We start from the raw sequence: 16,702 nt of genomic DNA, 5'->3' as shown, positions 1-16,702 counted from the left end.
AGTTGGAAAGATGAGTAAATATTTTTCATAAACCTAATAAAACTTCATCTATAAATTTGATAAATCTACATAAATAATTTATTGTTTTCTTATATAATACTTTAACTTTTAATTACTTTTGGTACTTCTAAAAAAATCAAAAGTGATGTACCGGGTAAGACCGTTACATTTCATGGAAGGTAGCCAATGGTAGCTTGTAAAGATATGGGGTCAGCAGTTAGAGAATTAGCATCTTTGGCCTCGAAAGTGATGTACAAAGTGCGTCCCCCGCCATAATGCCAATTTGCCAAGATTTATCAGATTATCAGCATTGAGTTTCTCAAGAGCGATATTGGATAACCGGTGGACCAAGTCTCCGTCGGTTTCGGGTTCATCAGCAACGTCGCTATCCTCGAAGTTAACAGGATAGCGAATCACAAGGTTTCTTTGTTTCGTGGTGTCAAAGTCGTAATCCTTTGTTTTTGTTTTTGTGAAAAGATAAAACACAGAAAAAAAAAATCACACAACCCATTCAAAGAAAAAAGAAACGAAGAAAAAGAGAAGCGGAGGAAAGATTGGATCATTGTTACATACCCCGCTTCTTTTGTGTTCTTCATTGACCAATCGTTCATCTTCCGAATCGAAACTACACGTCGAGTCGCTGGACGACGACATCTCTTCGCACTTCTCCTCCGGCTTCTGACGACCTGTGGATCCATAACCAAGGCAGAGAGATACTCCAAACCCTAATTATGAGAATGGTCACTTTTTTATTTGGAAGCCTACAAGGGTCAAATCTAAACCAAAATTAACAACTTTGCGTGAAAGTATAAACCTTCCACTAAACAGTTATGTCCCTAAACACATGTCATTACATGATATGAAAGATACTTGATAAGTGATTTGTTCCTTCTTTCTTCCTCTACAATGCTTTAGAATTAGAATAGTAGACAAATTACCACAAATATTCAAACTTTTTCTCTGTTCATGGTTTAGGGTGCGTCACATATTGATTTCTTTTAACAAGTAGCGAGTCTGAGCTTATAAAGGTCTCGGCTGATCAATCTATATCAGCAATTCCAAGTTTCCAACTAGTTCTCATAAATTAAAGATTAGCGTTCATAAGACTTGAGAAGAAAGGATTTATGTAGAGACATAACAAAACTAGTTGATTATTTATATATTAACATTTTAACCTTATCATCATTATATTTGTTATTATCGGCTAGGAAATTAACATTTCTTGTTACTTTGGTGAAGTCAAAAATCGTAACCCTTTTAAAAAAAACATAAATATAGATAAAAATTAACAAATCCAAATTCGGAAGATCTAAAAGAGTCAAACTAAATCATAATACCTCGCCCCTTTGGCAATCCTATACGCGACGAAATCTCTTTGCTTTGCTCACCGAGGTTCAATATCTGACTCTTTAAATCAGGAATCTTAGATGTCTTATTTGCCAATCACGGAAGGAGATGCATATAACCCTAATTGGTCTGATTGTGGTGATTGCAAAACCCTAATTGTTTTAGGTTAATAAAACGTACGTTTTGTTAATCAATATTTTGTTTCCTTTCTCAAAACTCGCTCAAATTTCTATGTTTTACTTTTACATTGAAAAAAATTGTTAATTTACCGTTTTTTTTAATTAGTTGACTTATTGTAAGAGTCAATTAGAAAACAAGAAACAAATAAAGGGAAGAAGAAAATATAAAAAAATACACAACCGCATGAGATGAGAAACGTTTTGTTAATTGATGATTAAGTTAGGGTAAACGTCAAAAACCCTAATATACTTGAGATTTTCCTGCCGCTCTTATTTCTCACGTATTTCCTTTTCTTTTGCATAATTAGATATATCAAAAAGTTAATGAACCGACAACGAATGGAAATTTACCGTTTGTCTTGATTCGTCCAAGATTTACTCTCTCCATATTAATCTCTCTCTGTTTCTCATTATTTCTTTTCATCGTTTTGTTTCGCTTCTGATTTCTCTCTAATATTTTCAATTAACGACGACGCAATGACAGAGACAGAGACAGAGACCGAGACTTTCTTGCCTCCTAAGAAACGCATGAGACTGAGTGACGAACCAGAAAAAGCCCTAGTGACGGTTACCGATCCAGGCAACGTCAAGTACAAAGGAGTGGTTCAGCAGCCCAACGGTAACTGGGGGGCTCAGATCTACACAGACCACAAAAGGATTTGGCTTGGAACTTTCAAATCCGCTGCTGAAGCCGCCACCGCTTACGATAGCGCATCCATCAAACTCCGGAGATTCGATGCCAACTCGCACCGGAACTTCCCTCGGTCTGATCTCACTGTCCACGAAGAGGAATTCCAAGATACCTACGAATTAGAAGCTGTGTTAAACATGATCAGAGACGGTTCATACCAGCAGAAATTCAGAGAGTTTCTCAAACTCCGATCTCAGATGGTGGCGCGTATCAACGACGGTGGATCAAAACAAGTCAGAGGAGAAGCAGATAAAGAATCGGACAAGTGCTTCTCTTGGACGCAGCAATTTCAGAAGGAGTTGACACCGAGCGATGTAGGGAAACTGAATAGGCTTGTGATACCTAAGAAGTACGCAGTGAAGTATTTTCCTTACATAAACGATGATCCCAACGAGAAATTAGAAGAGGGCGAGATTGGAGGAGCTGTGGAAGATGTGGAGCTTGTGTTTTACGACAGAAGAACAATGAGACAATGGAAGTTTAAGTATTGTTACTGGAAAAGTAGCCAGAGCTTTGTCTTCACCAAAGGTTGGAATAGTTTCGTAAGGGAGAAGAAACTCAAGGAGAAGGATGTTATCAGCTTTTACATATGTGATGTCCCCGACAATGTCAAGACAGTAGAAGGTCAAGACAAGAACTTCTGGATGATAGATGTTCATTACTATTCAGAAAACGGTTCCGTTGTCCCTGAGGAAGTAAACATGAAAACAGAAAACTTCGTTAGCTCCAAGTTAAAAGATGAAGAAGCCAAAACAGAGGAGAAAAAAGGAAGCTTTATGCTGTTTGGTGTACGGATCCAATGTTCTTCGTGAATTTTACGAGATTTTTTTCTTCTTTCTGTTTAGATTTGAAATAATCAATTCCGTTGAACTGCAACACTATTAAAGATTTAGTAACTAATATAATACAATAGTAGTCTGAGTAACTTATCTTCGTTCTTCATGATTGAGATATAAGTACAAACTAGCAGTTTTCTTGTGAACCAATTGAAATTAATAGATATTAACAAATAGAGCAAGGGGACTTCTCGTTTTCTCATACACAATTCAGGTTAACCAGACCATAATTTAATCGGGATCATGAGATAATTACAACAAACTGTGCCTTGTTCTGCTTGATATGTCGTTAAGTCTCAAAAAGAGCCTTTCTTAAAAAGTTAATATTTCTTTGTACCACATTATCAATATATACTTTAAAAGAATCTGGAACTAGCTGGTTTACCATTATCAATATATCGAAGATGATTAAGAAGATGATTAGATGACCATGTTAATCATCTATAGACTCATTAAAACAGAAACACCAAAAAAAAACAAACAAACAGATAGATTCCTATAGTTAACCAAGAAATACATGAAAACGAATCTCTTGGCCTTTCCAAGAATTTTATCAAAATCTATAACAAATTGCTAATATTTTCATCAGTACAAAGAGGCTAATAAATAAGAATCAAACGATATTGAAAAAATAGCTGACGGAGGAAAAATAACGAAAATATATATAGCTTCAAAAATCAAGCCTAAAGTTTTTTACTAACCATTGTTGATTTCTTCAAACGTTTAGGGTTCTCCGTGATTAGTGTGGGAGGATGCATGATGAGGGAGAAACAAAAAAAATATATAATCAATTGAGTTTTTTTTTTTTTTTTCGTGTTAGAATAAATTTAACAATATAAATTAGTTTTTTTTTTTGTTAAACTATCTTCTATTTGCCTTTCGAATTTTATTTTCTTTTTTAACGGAGGAAAAAATACAGAAGAAATTTTAAAATACTAAATTAATTTTTTCTAAATTCAGTATTTTAAAAAATTAAATTAAATAGATATATAATTTTCTCTAAATTCAGTACGCGGTTTTTTATTAATAATTTTTAAATAAAATAAATCATCAGAAAATGTTTTTAGAAAATATTTAGCAAAAAAAAATAAAAAAGGAAATAAATTGATCTTAGTTGTGTTGTTTTCGGTAAGGAGAAGGATGACGCTGTAAAAGCAAAAGAATATAGTTATTGGCTTATAATGGCTTTGATTGGTAACCACATTTAAAAAACGCGGTTAAAACTTTTATAACAGTTGTAAAGAAAGTGGTTAAAAAGAAAGCGGTTTAAGTTAGCGGATGGAAAAGATGGTAGAGTAAAAGAAAATGGTTGAGTATTTAGCTTGATTGGTAACATTACAAGTGTTGAATAGTATAAGTTATAATAAATTATAAAAAAATTGAAATTAATTTAGTTAAAAAATGAAAAAATAAATTATTATTATCTAATTCATAATATAAAATATTGATATATTTAAATGATATTAACTAAATGAAAAAAATGTGATATTAACGAAATTATCAAATGTACATTTTTAATATTTTCATTATATCATATTAACAAAATCATAATCTCCATTCAAAAAACAGCATATTACTATTCAAATCATAATCTTGATTTACTAAATTTTCTTTATTTTTGGCTTACTAATCTTTTCATATAAAAAAAAACATTGAGAAGAATAGAAACATATATTAAATCAAGATTATGATTTGAACAATGAATAAAGAAATAAAAAAAACTGTGCTACCTTTTGCCTAAAAACAAAGGAACTGTGCTCCCTCTTTACAATACCAAACCTTGGTTTTTGTTGGTAGTTAGGATTAGTGTTTGTAACCACCAAAAATAGGTTCTAACAAAAATAGGTTCTAACAACGTCATCTCCAATGGGAGTATGTAAGCAAATATCTTAAGACAAAAATGGGAAAAAAAACAAATAAAAAATGGTTAGTATGCTAAGAAATATTGTACATCTTTAGCTAAGAAATTTTTGGGCAGCATCTTAAAGCCACGTGTTTACATGTGAATGGGTAGGGGTTTTAGAGTAAAAGGGTAAAAAAAACTTGCGCCTGATTTTATTTTCTTCTTCTTCCTTGAGTCGCGATGTCTCGTTATCTCCGATGGCGACAGAAGCGATCTTGATCTATCTCGTTTGATTTTAGAGGAGAATCGAGAAGGAAATCTCTCTAACCCGCTGGTCAATCGGAGTTTGGTTGGAGAATATACCTTTTGTTGCGATCGGTGTCGCTGTTCTGAGTCTTAGCCGTGACGAGAGACCTAACGTGCCGTTGAGAGTTTGGGTTTCAGTGTGGTTTACATATGGCTTGTGTTTGTGTGTTGAGTATAGGCGGAGGAGACGGCGGCGTGGGAGAGAGGTTTGCGTCACCGCTCTTTGGATGAGGACGATGGTGGTCTTGGGTTTACGAATTCGTCGCAGCAGAATGTTACGTTAGCTCAATTGGAGGATAGAGGAATTACTACTAGGTATTGATTTCGTTTTTAGCAGATTTTGGATTAGATTTGTGCTTTGTTTGATCTGGAATCAGTGTTTATAATTTCGAATTGGAAGAACCTCTCTGCCTGTATATATACATTTTTGAATTTTGGAATCTAAGTTTTTTATAGCTTAATGTTAGTTGATGCTGTACATGTATATATGTGAATCCATGTAACTTTTCGTGTGACCTTTTTCATACTGATCAAGAACATTGATGCAGCGGATAATTAGGATTATTTTCATTTATTTGTATTTTAACATTATTATTAATTATATGATTTACCTTTAGAGGTTTCTAGAATATTAGAGAGATTTATTAGGGTTTTCTGGTTTTATTATAAATAGTCTATTCAGGCCTATTGTATGGGGGAGTTGATTTGATTAATAAAATTAAGAGCTTTTAGCTTTTGTGTGAAGAGTATTCACAAACCCTTGTTTTCAGATAGATCCAAAGAGATCTCAACCATTTCAGGAAGACATTGATCTTAGGTATTCTTAGACTAAATAAGATCTTTGTATTATCTTAGCTTCCGCTACGTCAAACATGGTCGCAATTGATCTTTGTTTGCAGTGTCTTGGAGATATTTTAGGTTATTTTGATGCTTCTTTCTTTATTATTTTTCTGAGTTTCCTATCTCCGCTATTTTTGGATCCCGTAGCGGTACTGGTCGTGGGTAAGATTTTTTTTCTTCTTTCTTCCGTCCACTACTTTGTTGTTTAACTTCTAATATTTGTGATCTTTTTGTTTTGTTTTGTTTTGTTTAGTACTGATCTAAAACGTGAGGGTGGTGGTCGTGGAAACTGAAGAACTACTGAAGATGACATTGCTCCGTAAGCATCCTGGTCTTCAGTTTAATTTTCCATTCCATATGTCTTGAACTCTAGGCTGTTTTAAAACTAATGTTTGTGATACATTAGAGCTACTGAGGAACCCACCACGGAGGTTGAGAAGAGCCCTGTTTCTGAGAAGCAAGGGGGTGAGGATGAAACCGCTGATGCAACCAAAGAAGCCGAAGAGCAAGCACAGAAAGAAGCTGAAGACAAGGTACAGTCATCGATTACAGCTATTGCAATATCTTATGAACTCCTATGTAAAGTTTTCATGTTTGCTAATTAGAAAAACTCATATTGTTTGTTGTAATAGGAGATGTCTCTGGAAGAGTTTCCAGAGAGTATGAGAAAATCCTGGAGGAGAAGAAGAAGGCTCTGCAAGCCACTAAGGGTCGAGGAAAGAAAAGTTGACACCAAAGTGTTTGAGTCCATGCAACAGCTTTCTAACAAGAAGACTACTGAGGAGAAAATCTTCGTCAAGCTGGTCCGAAATCTTTATACTTGATGTTTTCTTTCTCGGTTCCCTTTGCCGTAATGGAGCAATAGTTAACCCTTTTTATCTTATTGTTTCAGGGATTTGACATGGCAAACGCAAAGATGCTGCCGAGAAGACCAAAAAGGTCTGCCTTCTTTCTTTTTTGCACTCTTAACATAAATACTGCATAAGTAGTTCCCTCTGTTTAGGCCTTTTTTGAAGCACAAACTGATTTAAGATTAGGAAGAGCAAGATTGTAAATTCATGTTTTATCTTAAAGCAAGTTTCTGAAAAAAAATTTAAGAACTTTGAATTAAGAACTTTACCATTGGAGGTATATTTTTCACTTGTATCTTATGAAGTTATTAGCTTTGAATTTGTATTTTTTCTTCTATTTAAAATAATGTTAACATACGTATTTGTTTACATCTTTACCATTGGAGATGCCCTAAGTTGACTTATTGAGAGGAGTTAATTAAAAAACAAAACAAATTAAATAAAGGGAGGAAGAAGAAAAAAAATACACAACCGCATGAGATGAGAAACGTTTTGTAAATGATTAAATTGGGGGTAAACATCAAAAAACCCTAATTTACTTGAGATTTTCCTGCCGCTCATATCTCATGTATTTCCTTTTTGTTTTGCACAACCAGATTATATTAAAAAGGTGAATAGACCGACAGCAAATGGAAATTCCATTTTTTTTTCATAATTTTCTTAAAATAATAGAAAAAACAACAAAATAAAAATGGAAAATCTAAACTTTATAAATACTCAACGATAAGAAATAATAATATAATCGCTCTCTGTAATTCATTGTTTCTCTTCATCGTTTTGTTTCGCTTCTGATATCTCTCTAATATTTTCAATTAACGACGTACGACGCAATGACAGAGACCGAAACTTTCTTGCCACCCAAGAAACGCATGAGACTTGATGACGAACCAGAAAAAGCCCAAGTGGTTGCGTCTGCTACAAAGACGGTTGCCGTTCGAGGCAAGGTCAAGTACAAAGGAGTGGTTCAACTGCAGAACGGTCATTGGGGGGTTCAGATCTACACAGACCAGAAAAGGATTTGGCTTGGAACTTTCAAATCCGCTGTTGAAGCGGCCATGGCTTACGATAGCGCATCCATCAAACTTGGACGCTACGATGTCAACTCGTACCGGAACTTCCCTCGGTCTGATGTCACGACACACGAACCGGAATTCCAAGATCGCTTCACAACAGAATCTTTGTTGAACATGATCAGAGAAGGATCTTACCAACAAAAATTCAGAGATTTTCTCAGGAGCCGATCTAAGATTGTCGGTGGATCAAAACAAGTCGTCAGAGGAGAAGAATCGAACAAGGGTTTCTCTCGCACGGAGCTTTATCAGAAGGAGTTGACACCGAGCGATGTAGGGAAACTGAATAGGCTTGTGATACCTAAGAGGTACGCTGTGAACTATATGCCTTCCATAAGACCAAAGGAGAAAGAAGAGGGTGAAATAGAGGAAGGTGTGGAGATTGTGTGTTACGACAGCGAATTGAGACAATGGAAATTTAGGTATTGTTACTGGAAAAGTAGCCAGAGCTTTGTCATCACCAGCGGTTGGAAGAGTTTCGTGAGGAAGAAGAAACTCAAGGAGAAGGATGTCATCAGCTTTTACACTTGCGATGTTAAGACATTAGAAGGTCAAATCAAGCACTCCTTGATGATTGATGTTCATTACTCTTCACACAATGGTTCCGTGGTCCCTGAGGAAGCAAACATGACGGTTCATGATAGTTCAGAGGAAGGAATGAAAACTGAAAAATTCGTGAGCTCCAAGTTAAAACATGAAGAAACCAAAACAGAGGAGAACAAAGGAAGCTTTCTGCTGTTTGGTGTAAGGATCCACTGTTCTTAGTAGAGATTTTTTTCTTTCTTTCTGTTTAGATTTGTTGAAGTAATCAATTCTAATAGTTGAACTGTACCACACACTTTTCAAAGATTTAGTAACTAATATAATACAATACTGATTCAGTTGGAAACAATTACTCTCTTTATATCATATCATCTGTTTTTAATGAAATCATATCATCTGTTTTTAATGAAAACAAAAAGAGTAAGACAAGACTAGAACTCTCTTTCACTCATCAAAAGAGTCTGAGTAGCTTTTACATATGTGATGTCCCCGACAATGTCAAGACAGTAGAAGGTCAAGACAAGAACTTCTGGATGATAGATGTTCATTACTATTCAGAAAACGGTTCCGTTGTCCCTGAGGAAGTAAACATGAAAACTGAAAGATTCGTGAGCTCCAAGTTAAAAGATGAAGAAACCAAAACAGAGGAGAAAAAAATAAGCTTTATGCTGTTTGGTGTAGGGATCCAATGTTCTTAGTGAATTTTACAAGATTTTCTTCTTCTTTCTGTTTAGATGAAATAATGAATTTGTTGAACTGCAACACTATTATATATTAATTACCAAAAATTATACAATCTGGAACTAGCTGGTTTCACCTAGGTTAATCTTTCTTTGCACCTAGGTTAGTAGTCTATTCTATATACTTTAAAAGAATCTGGAACTCACTGGTTTCTACCATTATCAATATATCCAAGATGGTTAGATGACCATGTTAAACATCTATAGACTCATTNAAAGACAAATAAAACAAAAAAAAAAAAAAAAAAAAAAAAAAACAGATAGATTCCTATTGTTAACCAAGAAATACTAGCTTAGTCATGGAAACGAATCTCTTGGCCTTGTGAAACAAATCTATAACAAATTGCTAATATTTTCATCAGTGGAGACAAAGAGGCTAAAAAAATAAATTAATAAATCGATAGCGAATCTTCTCTAAATTCAGTATCTGGTGTTGTTATTAATAATTTTTAAATAAAATAAAAATCATCAGAAATTGTTTTTAGAAAATATATAGCAAAAAAAATATTTGATCTTGGTTTTGTTACTAATAATTTTTAAAGAAAATAACACAAGTAAAATCATCCAATATATATTTTTTACAAAAATGAAAAAGGAAATTATTTGATCTTGGTTGTGTTTTGTCTTCCGTAAGGAGGAGGATGACGCCGTAAAAGCAAAAAAAAAAAAATATAGTCATTGGCTTATAATAATGGGGAGACATCGGACACCTCACACCACCAAAAATCAAACGTCAACATTTTCATTTTTGTTTTGTTCAATTCTCAGAATCACAACATCTTTTGTTTGCCCAACCGGTGAGTTCTTCCTTCCTTTCTTTCCTTAGTTATCGAACTGACCCATGAAAATGCCCTCCACACGTCACGTGTTTATGCTTCTTTCGGTGGTGGATCCAAATTTTTTTTATTAAAAACCATTCCTTTGTTTAAAATCATTAGTTCTTTCTTCAACCAACTCTGTTTTTTTTGGTGCTTTCATTGCGTTTGGTGTTTAATCTTCATCTGGGTATTTCTCAAAAATCATAGCTTTATATCTTCAAAGTTTCGAAATTTGTAATACCCTTTTGCTTTTGATTGAGTTGGGTTCCTTCTTGTGATTCATAGATCTGATTCATAGATCTGATCTGATTAGATCGGAGGATCAAGGCTCTTCATTCTCGTCTTTACTTGCTTACTTTCAAGTCTTTTGTTTTATCCAATTATCTCTCTTTCTTGTGTAAAAGATCTTGTTTTATGTTTCTCTCTTGATTTGTTTCTTGGTTAAATGAAACAGCTTAAGATTGGGAATATGAAAATGTCTTTTGGCTGATTTTGGAAATTGGAATGCAGATAGATAGTTTGAGGTTATTATTAGCATGGAAGGAATCATTGTGAGAAGAGTTATACCATCTGACAACAGTTGTCTCTTCAATGCAATCGGGTAATCAATCAGCTCTTTTGAGTTAAGAAGAAGTTGATAGAGTTATTTGCCTTTGAGCCTTAAGTTCTTATCTTTGAGGTCTCTTTCTCTTCTACAGCTATGTCATGGACAAGGACCAAAAAAAAGCTCCTGAGCTGAGACAGGTTTTCTCATTTGTCTTTAGCTTCTTTGATTCTCTTTAGAGTTAGTTCAGCTGCATTCTATGTTTAGCTTCTTTGTAGTTATCAGCTTCATAAAGCTTAGAGGTTCCTGATACCGTTCTTTGGCCAATCTTGATATGGTTAATATCCAATTCCAAACAATCGAAAAGTAGCAATACTTGGGGTAGGTTTATGGAAGAGAATGTTACCAAATGAATTGAGTATTCCCAGTAACCGTTTAGTGAATTTTCCAATCATTATTAAATAGTTCTGAGACATTAGCTGGGTACTATTTTGCTAAGGTGATAGCAGCAGCAGTTGCAAGCAACAAGGAGAAATATAACGAAGCATTTCTAGGGAAGCAAAATGAAGAATATTGTGCTTGGATTCTCAATCCAGAGAAGTGGGGAGGTATCTTTCCCTAATTTTTTCAATATCTCCATACTATCATGTGCTTGATGCTTGTAGGTTTCATCATTGTGTATTGAAAAGTTTCTTTTCTGTTTTCTTTTGTATAGGTGCGATTGAGCTTTCTATATTAGCAGATTATTATGGTCGAGAAATTGCAGCTTACGATATTCAAACTAGTCGATGTGACTTGTATGGACAGGTATCATCAAAATCAAACATACAAATTCTGAAAGAAACAAAACTTCAAAAGTATTAAACATAAGTTTTCTCTTTTTCAGACGAGAAACTACAATGAAAGAGTTATGCTGATCTATGATGGTCTTCACTACGATGCTCTCGCTGTAAGTTGTTATAGTCTCCATTGAAAAAATTAACGGAATTACAAAACTGGTGGCTCAAATACTTCTTTGTTTCCAGTTGTCTCCATTTGAAGGAGCTGAGGAAGATTTCGATATGACTATATTTCCAGTTGGTAAAGATAGATCCATCGGGTCAATCGAAGGGCTTGTACTAAATCTAGTAAAGGACCAACAAAGGTAATAATATATATAAGTGTTAACCATAGTTTTGTTAAATGTGGCTTAAGCAAATAAGAATAAACCCTGTGATTTGGTTTTAATTTGTTTCAGGAAAAGGAGTTACACAGATACTGCAAACTTCACTCTGCGTTGCGGTGTATGCCAAATTGGAGTTATTGGACAAAAGGTCATTTGCTTTGTCTCCTTAAGTTCTTTATTTGGTATGCTTTTAATAACCATAGAGCTTGATTGTGAAACATATATAATTGAAACTGTAACAGGAAGCTGTGGAGCATGCTCAAGCAACTGGTCACGTTAACTTTCAAGAATACAAATAAGAGAATGATTGATTTGATTCATACAAGGGGAAAAGTATATTACAAAAAAACGATGTGCTGTGCTTAATTGTTTTTTCTGTTGTCAACAATTCAAATCCAGTCTGTTGTACTATTATCTTACATTGTCTTCTTTCTTTGGTTACATCCCCTCTAAGAGGACCATTGTTGTCTCACCAATGTCATGAAAATTTGAAAACGAAACTTTCCACTATACATAGTTCACAGCTGCTTTTAGCCTTTGACCATAACAAAACGAAAACAAAAATCAAAGCAAAGCATAACGAAATGAAATGCGCATCTTCGCAAATTTGGTGAGTTTGCAGGAAACTAAGAACTATATCATATAAATTGATGAACAAAGTCTTTTAAGGAACATTAGCGTCTCTTACTCTGCTACAGGTTTTTCTTCCATGAGATGAGATAATAATATTAGAGTACACATTGCTTAATTGCTAATGACCAAATGACATGCGTAATCTAAACTCGGGTCTAAACTGCTCGTTGGCTCTGACTGCTTCCCCGGAACATTATTACTTCATACAGAATCAGAAACCGGTGAAAGATCAGAGAACCCCACGCAGTGCCCCGGGTATTAAAATATGGATCAGCTGTGACCAAAACCGGTTCGGCTCCTAAATCTTCTGTTTAAGAACATGCTTCAACTGAACCTTTTGGCTTTCGATTCGTGCTTCAATGAGTTTTGACTTCAGACTATTCTTCTGTGCACCTCTAGGCCATTCTATGCAACCTTTCATTCCTCCTCGGTTTACATGAGGATGATTCGCTGATTCAGGTGAAGAGTTCCATTGTCCAACCAAATCCATCATTGGGCTGAATCCGCCTTTACTCGAGACTCTGTCCGGTGACACCATTCCCGCGCATGATTTCCTCCCATTTGAAACCCTTCCTCCATTCATACCTTCCATTGATATTACCTTGTAGTTGCTATCTCTGTCTCCATTGCTTGCACCTGATGATCTCCAAAGCTTTGCTATTGATGAAACCTTTTTGGATGAGCGTCTTGGAATGGAACACACTTCACTTATCTCTGTGGTTGGAGTCATTGTCTCATCCCAAACTTTGCCTAAGGACTCTGTACCACCACTCGAGGCGTTGCTGTCTCGGTGATGGTGATTCTTGTTGTTCACAGAAGGAATGCTCCCATCTGGTGAGTAACTTGATCCTTGTTCTTCGAGGTGGCTCACTGTTTCCCAGCCGCTATCATCTTCTTCAATGTCGCCATTCTGGTGAGTAAAAGCATCCGAGTGTCTACCTTTCTTGTTGTTCAAATTGGCATCTGGACTTACGGTGTGAACCTTAGAACCGTGGCTGATTGGACTGTAAGCAACAGATTTCTCCATCTCTCTGTCATGGGCTTCACCGCCATTCATTTCTTCGAATACAGCGTAGATATCATCTGGATTTGCAGGCTCATATGTAAACTCCTTGATTTCTTGGATATTAACTGATGCAGCAGTTTCTCTTAACAACTCCGCCTCTCTCACTTCTTTGACATCTGTAACGATATCCCTGGACCTGAGGAAAGATTCCAAATCTCCTACAAGCTTGTTCATTTGTGAGTACCTTTCCTCGAGTGCTACTTTGGCGTCAATAAGCTTCATCTGGACACGTTCCTCACGCCAGACCTCAGCCATCTGCAGCATTCTTCTTTCATCGTCTACTTCTTCTCTGAGGCTCATGGATTCTCTCTTCAATGCTTCAATCTCAGCTTTATCTTCTCCTATTTCCTTGGCAAGTTCATCGCAAACTTCCTCAATCAATTCTCTTGCCTTCCTTTCCTTTTCATAGTCCTGCATGTAACGCTTCACGGCCAACTTTGAATCTGCAAGCTCGTTGACTAATTTATGATTCACGATTTCTAATCTCTGACGGGTTTTCTTCTCCCTGTTCATATCAGTTTTCATATCATCGATGATTGCTCGGACCTTCTCATGCTCCCTGCTTCGCCATGCAGCCCTCTCCTCGCTAACTTTTCTCAAGAACTGCTCGAGCTTCTTTTTGTGAGATCGCTTCTCGCTCTCAAGATCATCAATGCGAGCATGTGCTTCCTCCAGCTCTACTTCAAGGGAAGAAACCAATGACACAGCATTCATTTGTTGATCAATACGCTTCATATTGCTATAAATTTGATGTACTTCATCCATTGTATCCAAGCAGACAGGATCCCATTTTGTCGCCCCCTCCATCGCCGAGTGGGGAAATGGCATTGAAGGCTCGAGCTGACAAAAAAAAACAATATAAGACTTGAGGTCAAGAAACCATAAAGAATTTACACAAAATAATCACAACAAAAACCTGAATCAAACAAGAAAAGCCCAACAGAAAAATGTATAGGGTTCCATGCATTAGGATGCCCAAGTTAAAAGCTTCGTAGCTTTAATCAAACCCATTGCCCAAAAAGGTAAGAATGACCAAGGCCTCATAAACTAGATAAGAACCAACTCCGACTCTCAGATTGATGCTCTCAATCTCATTCAAGTTTTACCTTCTGCAGCTTGGGGATATAAGAGAAACTTTTGGGACCTCTTCCATAATACTACATTTGAATATTTATCTGATTTGAAAATGAAAAGAAACAATAACACCAGCAAATTCACAATCAAGTACGCCAATCGATAAGATAACCCCTTATTGGTAATTCCTATAGGGAGGTGGAAATATAATTTCAACTACAAGTATGGTAAAAGAGCGCGCAAAGTCTTTGGAAGAGTAAACATACATCTATTGTTTAGCTAATATCATATACACTAAGAAGATTGAGAAGATAAACACACCTTACACAAGAAGCCATTTTTCGTCGTAGCAATAGTGCTAGGATTCTGCCTTATCTTGTTACTTTGACCACCAGAAGGTTTGTCGCTATGGTGATAAAGATAAGGAACACCCATGTACCCAGCATTTCTCTGCAGGGGGGAACAACAATATAGCTTAAAACAGAAAGCTAAATGATCATAAAGTTTCTTTCTCCATATGAGCACCCATCAGATCTTTCACTAAATCTAGCAGTTTGAGAAACACACAAACAATAGGAAACGCTCTCAGTATTCTAACTGCATACTGTATATGCTTATAATTAGAACTCTAGAACTCTGACGAGATTAACAATCAACTCGAGTTTGGACTACATCATAATTACTAAGTCAGTGAATCCTAATCATCAATCCACTGACTAAGACTTGTAGATGATAAAATTATGAAAGGGAAACAAAAGATGATATAAGGTAATCACAGAGCAGTGGTTGAAACTTGAACTTCAAAGTGAAGCAATCACCAACTGGGTAATAAATTGAGATCATCATCTCTCTCAATACTTCCATTAAATCCACAACAACTACCTCATTCTCACAGTGCAGACACTTCAATTCCTAAGTAAAAGCCACAAAAAAACTACAACTGGATCTCAATAAAAACCATAAGATTCCAAAAACAAATGGTACCTGAAACCCTAACCCCTCTTTCCCCTTCCTCTCTCCGCCGCTGGAACTCGCGTCAGGTACTTGTAACCTCCATAGACCGGCGGCGAGTTTCCTAACAGAGACAGGCCGTGAGATTTTCCTCCGATCCTTGCGGCGAGTAGTCTCAGACCTCTCAACCTGGTTGTTATTATTATTATGATTATTACATCCATCATCCTCGTAATCATCGTCCTCAACAACGCCGCCGCCTTTATCCTTATTCCGATCCTCAACCTTCCATTTCAATAGAGGAGTCTCAGGTCTGCTTCGTCTACCACCAGAAGCGCCGGATCTTCGGTGACGAGTCAAACTCGGGTTCCTTGCTCTGCGTTTAGTGACTCTTTGAATAGCCCTGAGATCTGGAGCGTTAGTGAATAGCTTCGCCTGTAACTCAGAGGCCGGTAATGTCGCCGTCGGATACGGCTTTCCGGTGACTTTCATCTGTTCCTCCTCAACCACTCAATCAACGCCGCCGCCATACACAAAAAAATAAAATTATCTCCAGACCAACCGTGAAGAACCGACGAAAAACCTCGGGGAAAAAGAAAAAAAAAAAGCTCGAGAATCACAGACGAAAAAATGCGTGACTCAGAGAAAGAGAGAGATAGGGAGAGAGAGAGAGAGAGAGAGAGCTCTGAGTTCGCTTTGTTGTATGTATCCGAGAGTCTTGTGACTGGGAACGAGAGAGAGAGAGGAGAAGAAGATGAGTAAAGAGAGATGAGTACGTATGTATTTGTTAAAACCGAAGCGTATTATTGGTCAACGGTATAAGACTAAAACGATGTCGTATCAACAAAAAATACACTCGCGTTGTAGCGCGTGTGGGAGCGTATCCCTAAACTACATGGGGGGAGAGGTTAGCTTGGTGGTGCGTGTTGCAGAGAGACGTTGGGAATATATGATTTTATTAATTAAAAAAAAAACATTTTGTAGTTTCAATAAATGAATAATTGAATAAAGTTGTACGTGTTTATTATTTATTCTACTAATTAAAAATGTTGTATGTACAAAAGATATTGTATTGTGTTGTCTGATGTTAACATAGCAGCTTAAATTATTTTTTAAATGAGAAAATGTATAGAATTGAACATGCAATGCATAAAGCGTTATAATATAAGTCAAATAGATCTCGATTTCTTTTTTTTTTTTTTTTT

At 36.0% G+C, this 16,702-nt stretch overlaps 4 protein-coding genes and 1 pseudogene across 8 annotated transcripts; 3 read left to right on the top strand and 2 right to left on the bottom strand.

The window, feature by feature from the left end:
- On the bottom strand, positions 171–1,914 carry LOC104744027 (annotated as a pseudogene).
- On the top strand, positions 2,055–3,029 carry LOC104744026 (AP2/ERF and B3 domain-containing transcription factor At1g50680-like). The gene has a single exon (XM_010465057.1). It carries the CDS (start codon positions 2,055–2,057, stop codon positions 3,027–3,029), a length of 975 nt encoding a protein of 324 aa, XP_010463359.1.
- LOC104744025 (AP2/ERF and B3 domain-containing transcription factor At1g50680-like) lies at positions 5,108–8,789 on the top strand. Of its 4 annotated transcripts, none has more exons than XM_019235812.1 (7): positions 5,108–5,517; positions 6,102–6,204; positions 6,296–6,361; positions 6,449–6,575; positions 6,675–6,845; positions 6,935–6,981; positions 7,731–8,789. In XM_019235812.1, the coding sequence occupies exon 7, from the start codon at positions 7,763–7,765 to the stop codon at positions 8,726–8,728; it is 966 nt and encodes a 321-aa protein (XP_019091357.1). In that variant the 5' UTR covers positions 5,108–5,517; positions 6,102–6,204; positions 6,296–6,361; positions 6,449–6,575; positions 6,675–6,845; positions 6,935–6,981; positions 7,731–7,762; the 3' UTR covers positions 8,729–8,789. The 4 variants fall into 4 exon arrangements, with proteins under 4 accessions (XP_019091357.1, XP_019091359.1, XP_019091358.1 ...); XM_019235813.1 differs by lacking the exon at positions 5,108–5,517 and adding an exon at positions 5,524–6,019; XM_019235814.1 differs by lacking the exon at positions 6,102–6,204.
- LOC104742600 (ubiquitin thioesterase OTU1) lies at positions 9,929–12,285 on the top strand. 2 transcript variants are annotated; one of them, XM_010463619.1, is made up of 9 exons: positions 9,929–10,043; positions 10,575–10,665; positions 10,763–10,808; positions 11,108–11,216; positions 11,324–11,415; positions 11,495–11,557; positions 11,634–11,752; positions 11,846–11,921; positions 12,016–12,285. In XM_010463619.1, exons 2-9 carry the CDS (start codon positions 10,601–10,603, stop codon positions 12,070–12,072), a joined length of 627 nt encoding a protein of 208 aa, XP_010461921.1. In that variant the 5' UTR covers positions 9,929–10,043; positions 10,575–10,600; the 3' UTR covers positions 12,073–12,285. The 2 variants fall into 2 exon arrangements, with proteins under 2 accessions (XP_010461921.1, XP_010461922.1); XM_010463620.2 differs by lacking the exon at positions 9,929–10,043 and adding an exon at positions 10,066–10,251.
- Positions 12,389–16,402, bottom strand: LOC104742599. The gene is made up of 3 exons (XM_010463618.2): positions 15,531–16,402; positions 14,868–14,996; positions 12,389–14,312 (listed from the first exon to the last, which is right to left on the bottom strand). The coding sequence occupies exons 1-3, from the start codon at positions 15,987–15,989 to the stop codon at positions 12,705–12,707; spliced, it is 2,196 nt and encodes a 731-aa protein (XP_010461920.1). The 5' UTR covers positions 15,990–16,402; the 3' UTR covers positions 12,389–12,704.

This window comes from Camelina sativa, chromosome 14 (genome assembly GCF_000633955.1).
Source record: "Camelina sativa cultivar DH55 chromosome 14, Cs, whole genome shotgun sequence".
In the NCBI taxonomy this organism is placed as follows: domain Eukaryota; kingdom Viridiplantae; phylum Streptophyta; class Magnoliopsida; order Brassicales; family Brassicaceae; genus Camelina; species Camelina sativa.
The sequence above is the reverse complement of the archived record's forward strand: the minus strand, read 5'-3'. Positions and strand labels throughout refer to the sequence as shown.

Bases quoted from the DNA above. Each gene is read 5' to 3' on its own strand.
- LOC104744025 (XM_019235814.1), top strand. From the start codon at position 7,763: ATGAGACTTGATGACGAACCAGAAAAAGCCCAAGTGGTTGCGTCTGCT.
- LOC104744026 (XM_010465057.1), top strand. From the start codon at position 2,055: ATGAGACTGAGTGACGAACCAGAAAAAGCCCTAGTGACGGTTACCGAT.
- LOC104742600 (XM_010463619.1), top strand. From the start codon at position 10,601: ATGGAAGGAATCATTGTGAGAAGAGTTATACCATCTGACAACAGTTGT. The intron at 11,217-11,323 runs GTATCTTTCCCT...TCTTTTGTATAG, and splicing joins CAATCCAGAGAAGTGGGGAG to GTGCGATTGAGCTTTCTATA. The intron at 11,753-11,845 runs GTAATAATATAT...AATTTGTTTCAG, and splicing joins CTAGTAAAGGACCAACAAAG to GAAAAGGAGTTACACAGATA.
- LOC104742599 (XM_010463618.2), bottom strand. From the start codon at position 15,989: ATGAAAGTCACCGGAAAGCCGTATCCGACGGCGACATTACCGGCCTCT. The intron at 14,997-15,530 runs GTACCATTTGTT...TCCCCCCTGCAG, and splicing joins AAGAGGGGTTAGGGTTTCAG to AGAAATGCTGGGTACATGGG. The intron at 14,313-14,867 runs GTGTGTTTATCT...TTTTTTTGTCAG, and splicing joins AAAATGGCTTCTTGTGTAAG to CTCGAGCCTTCAATGCCATT.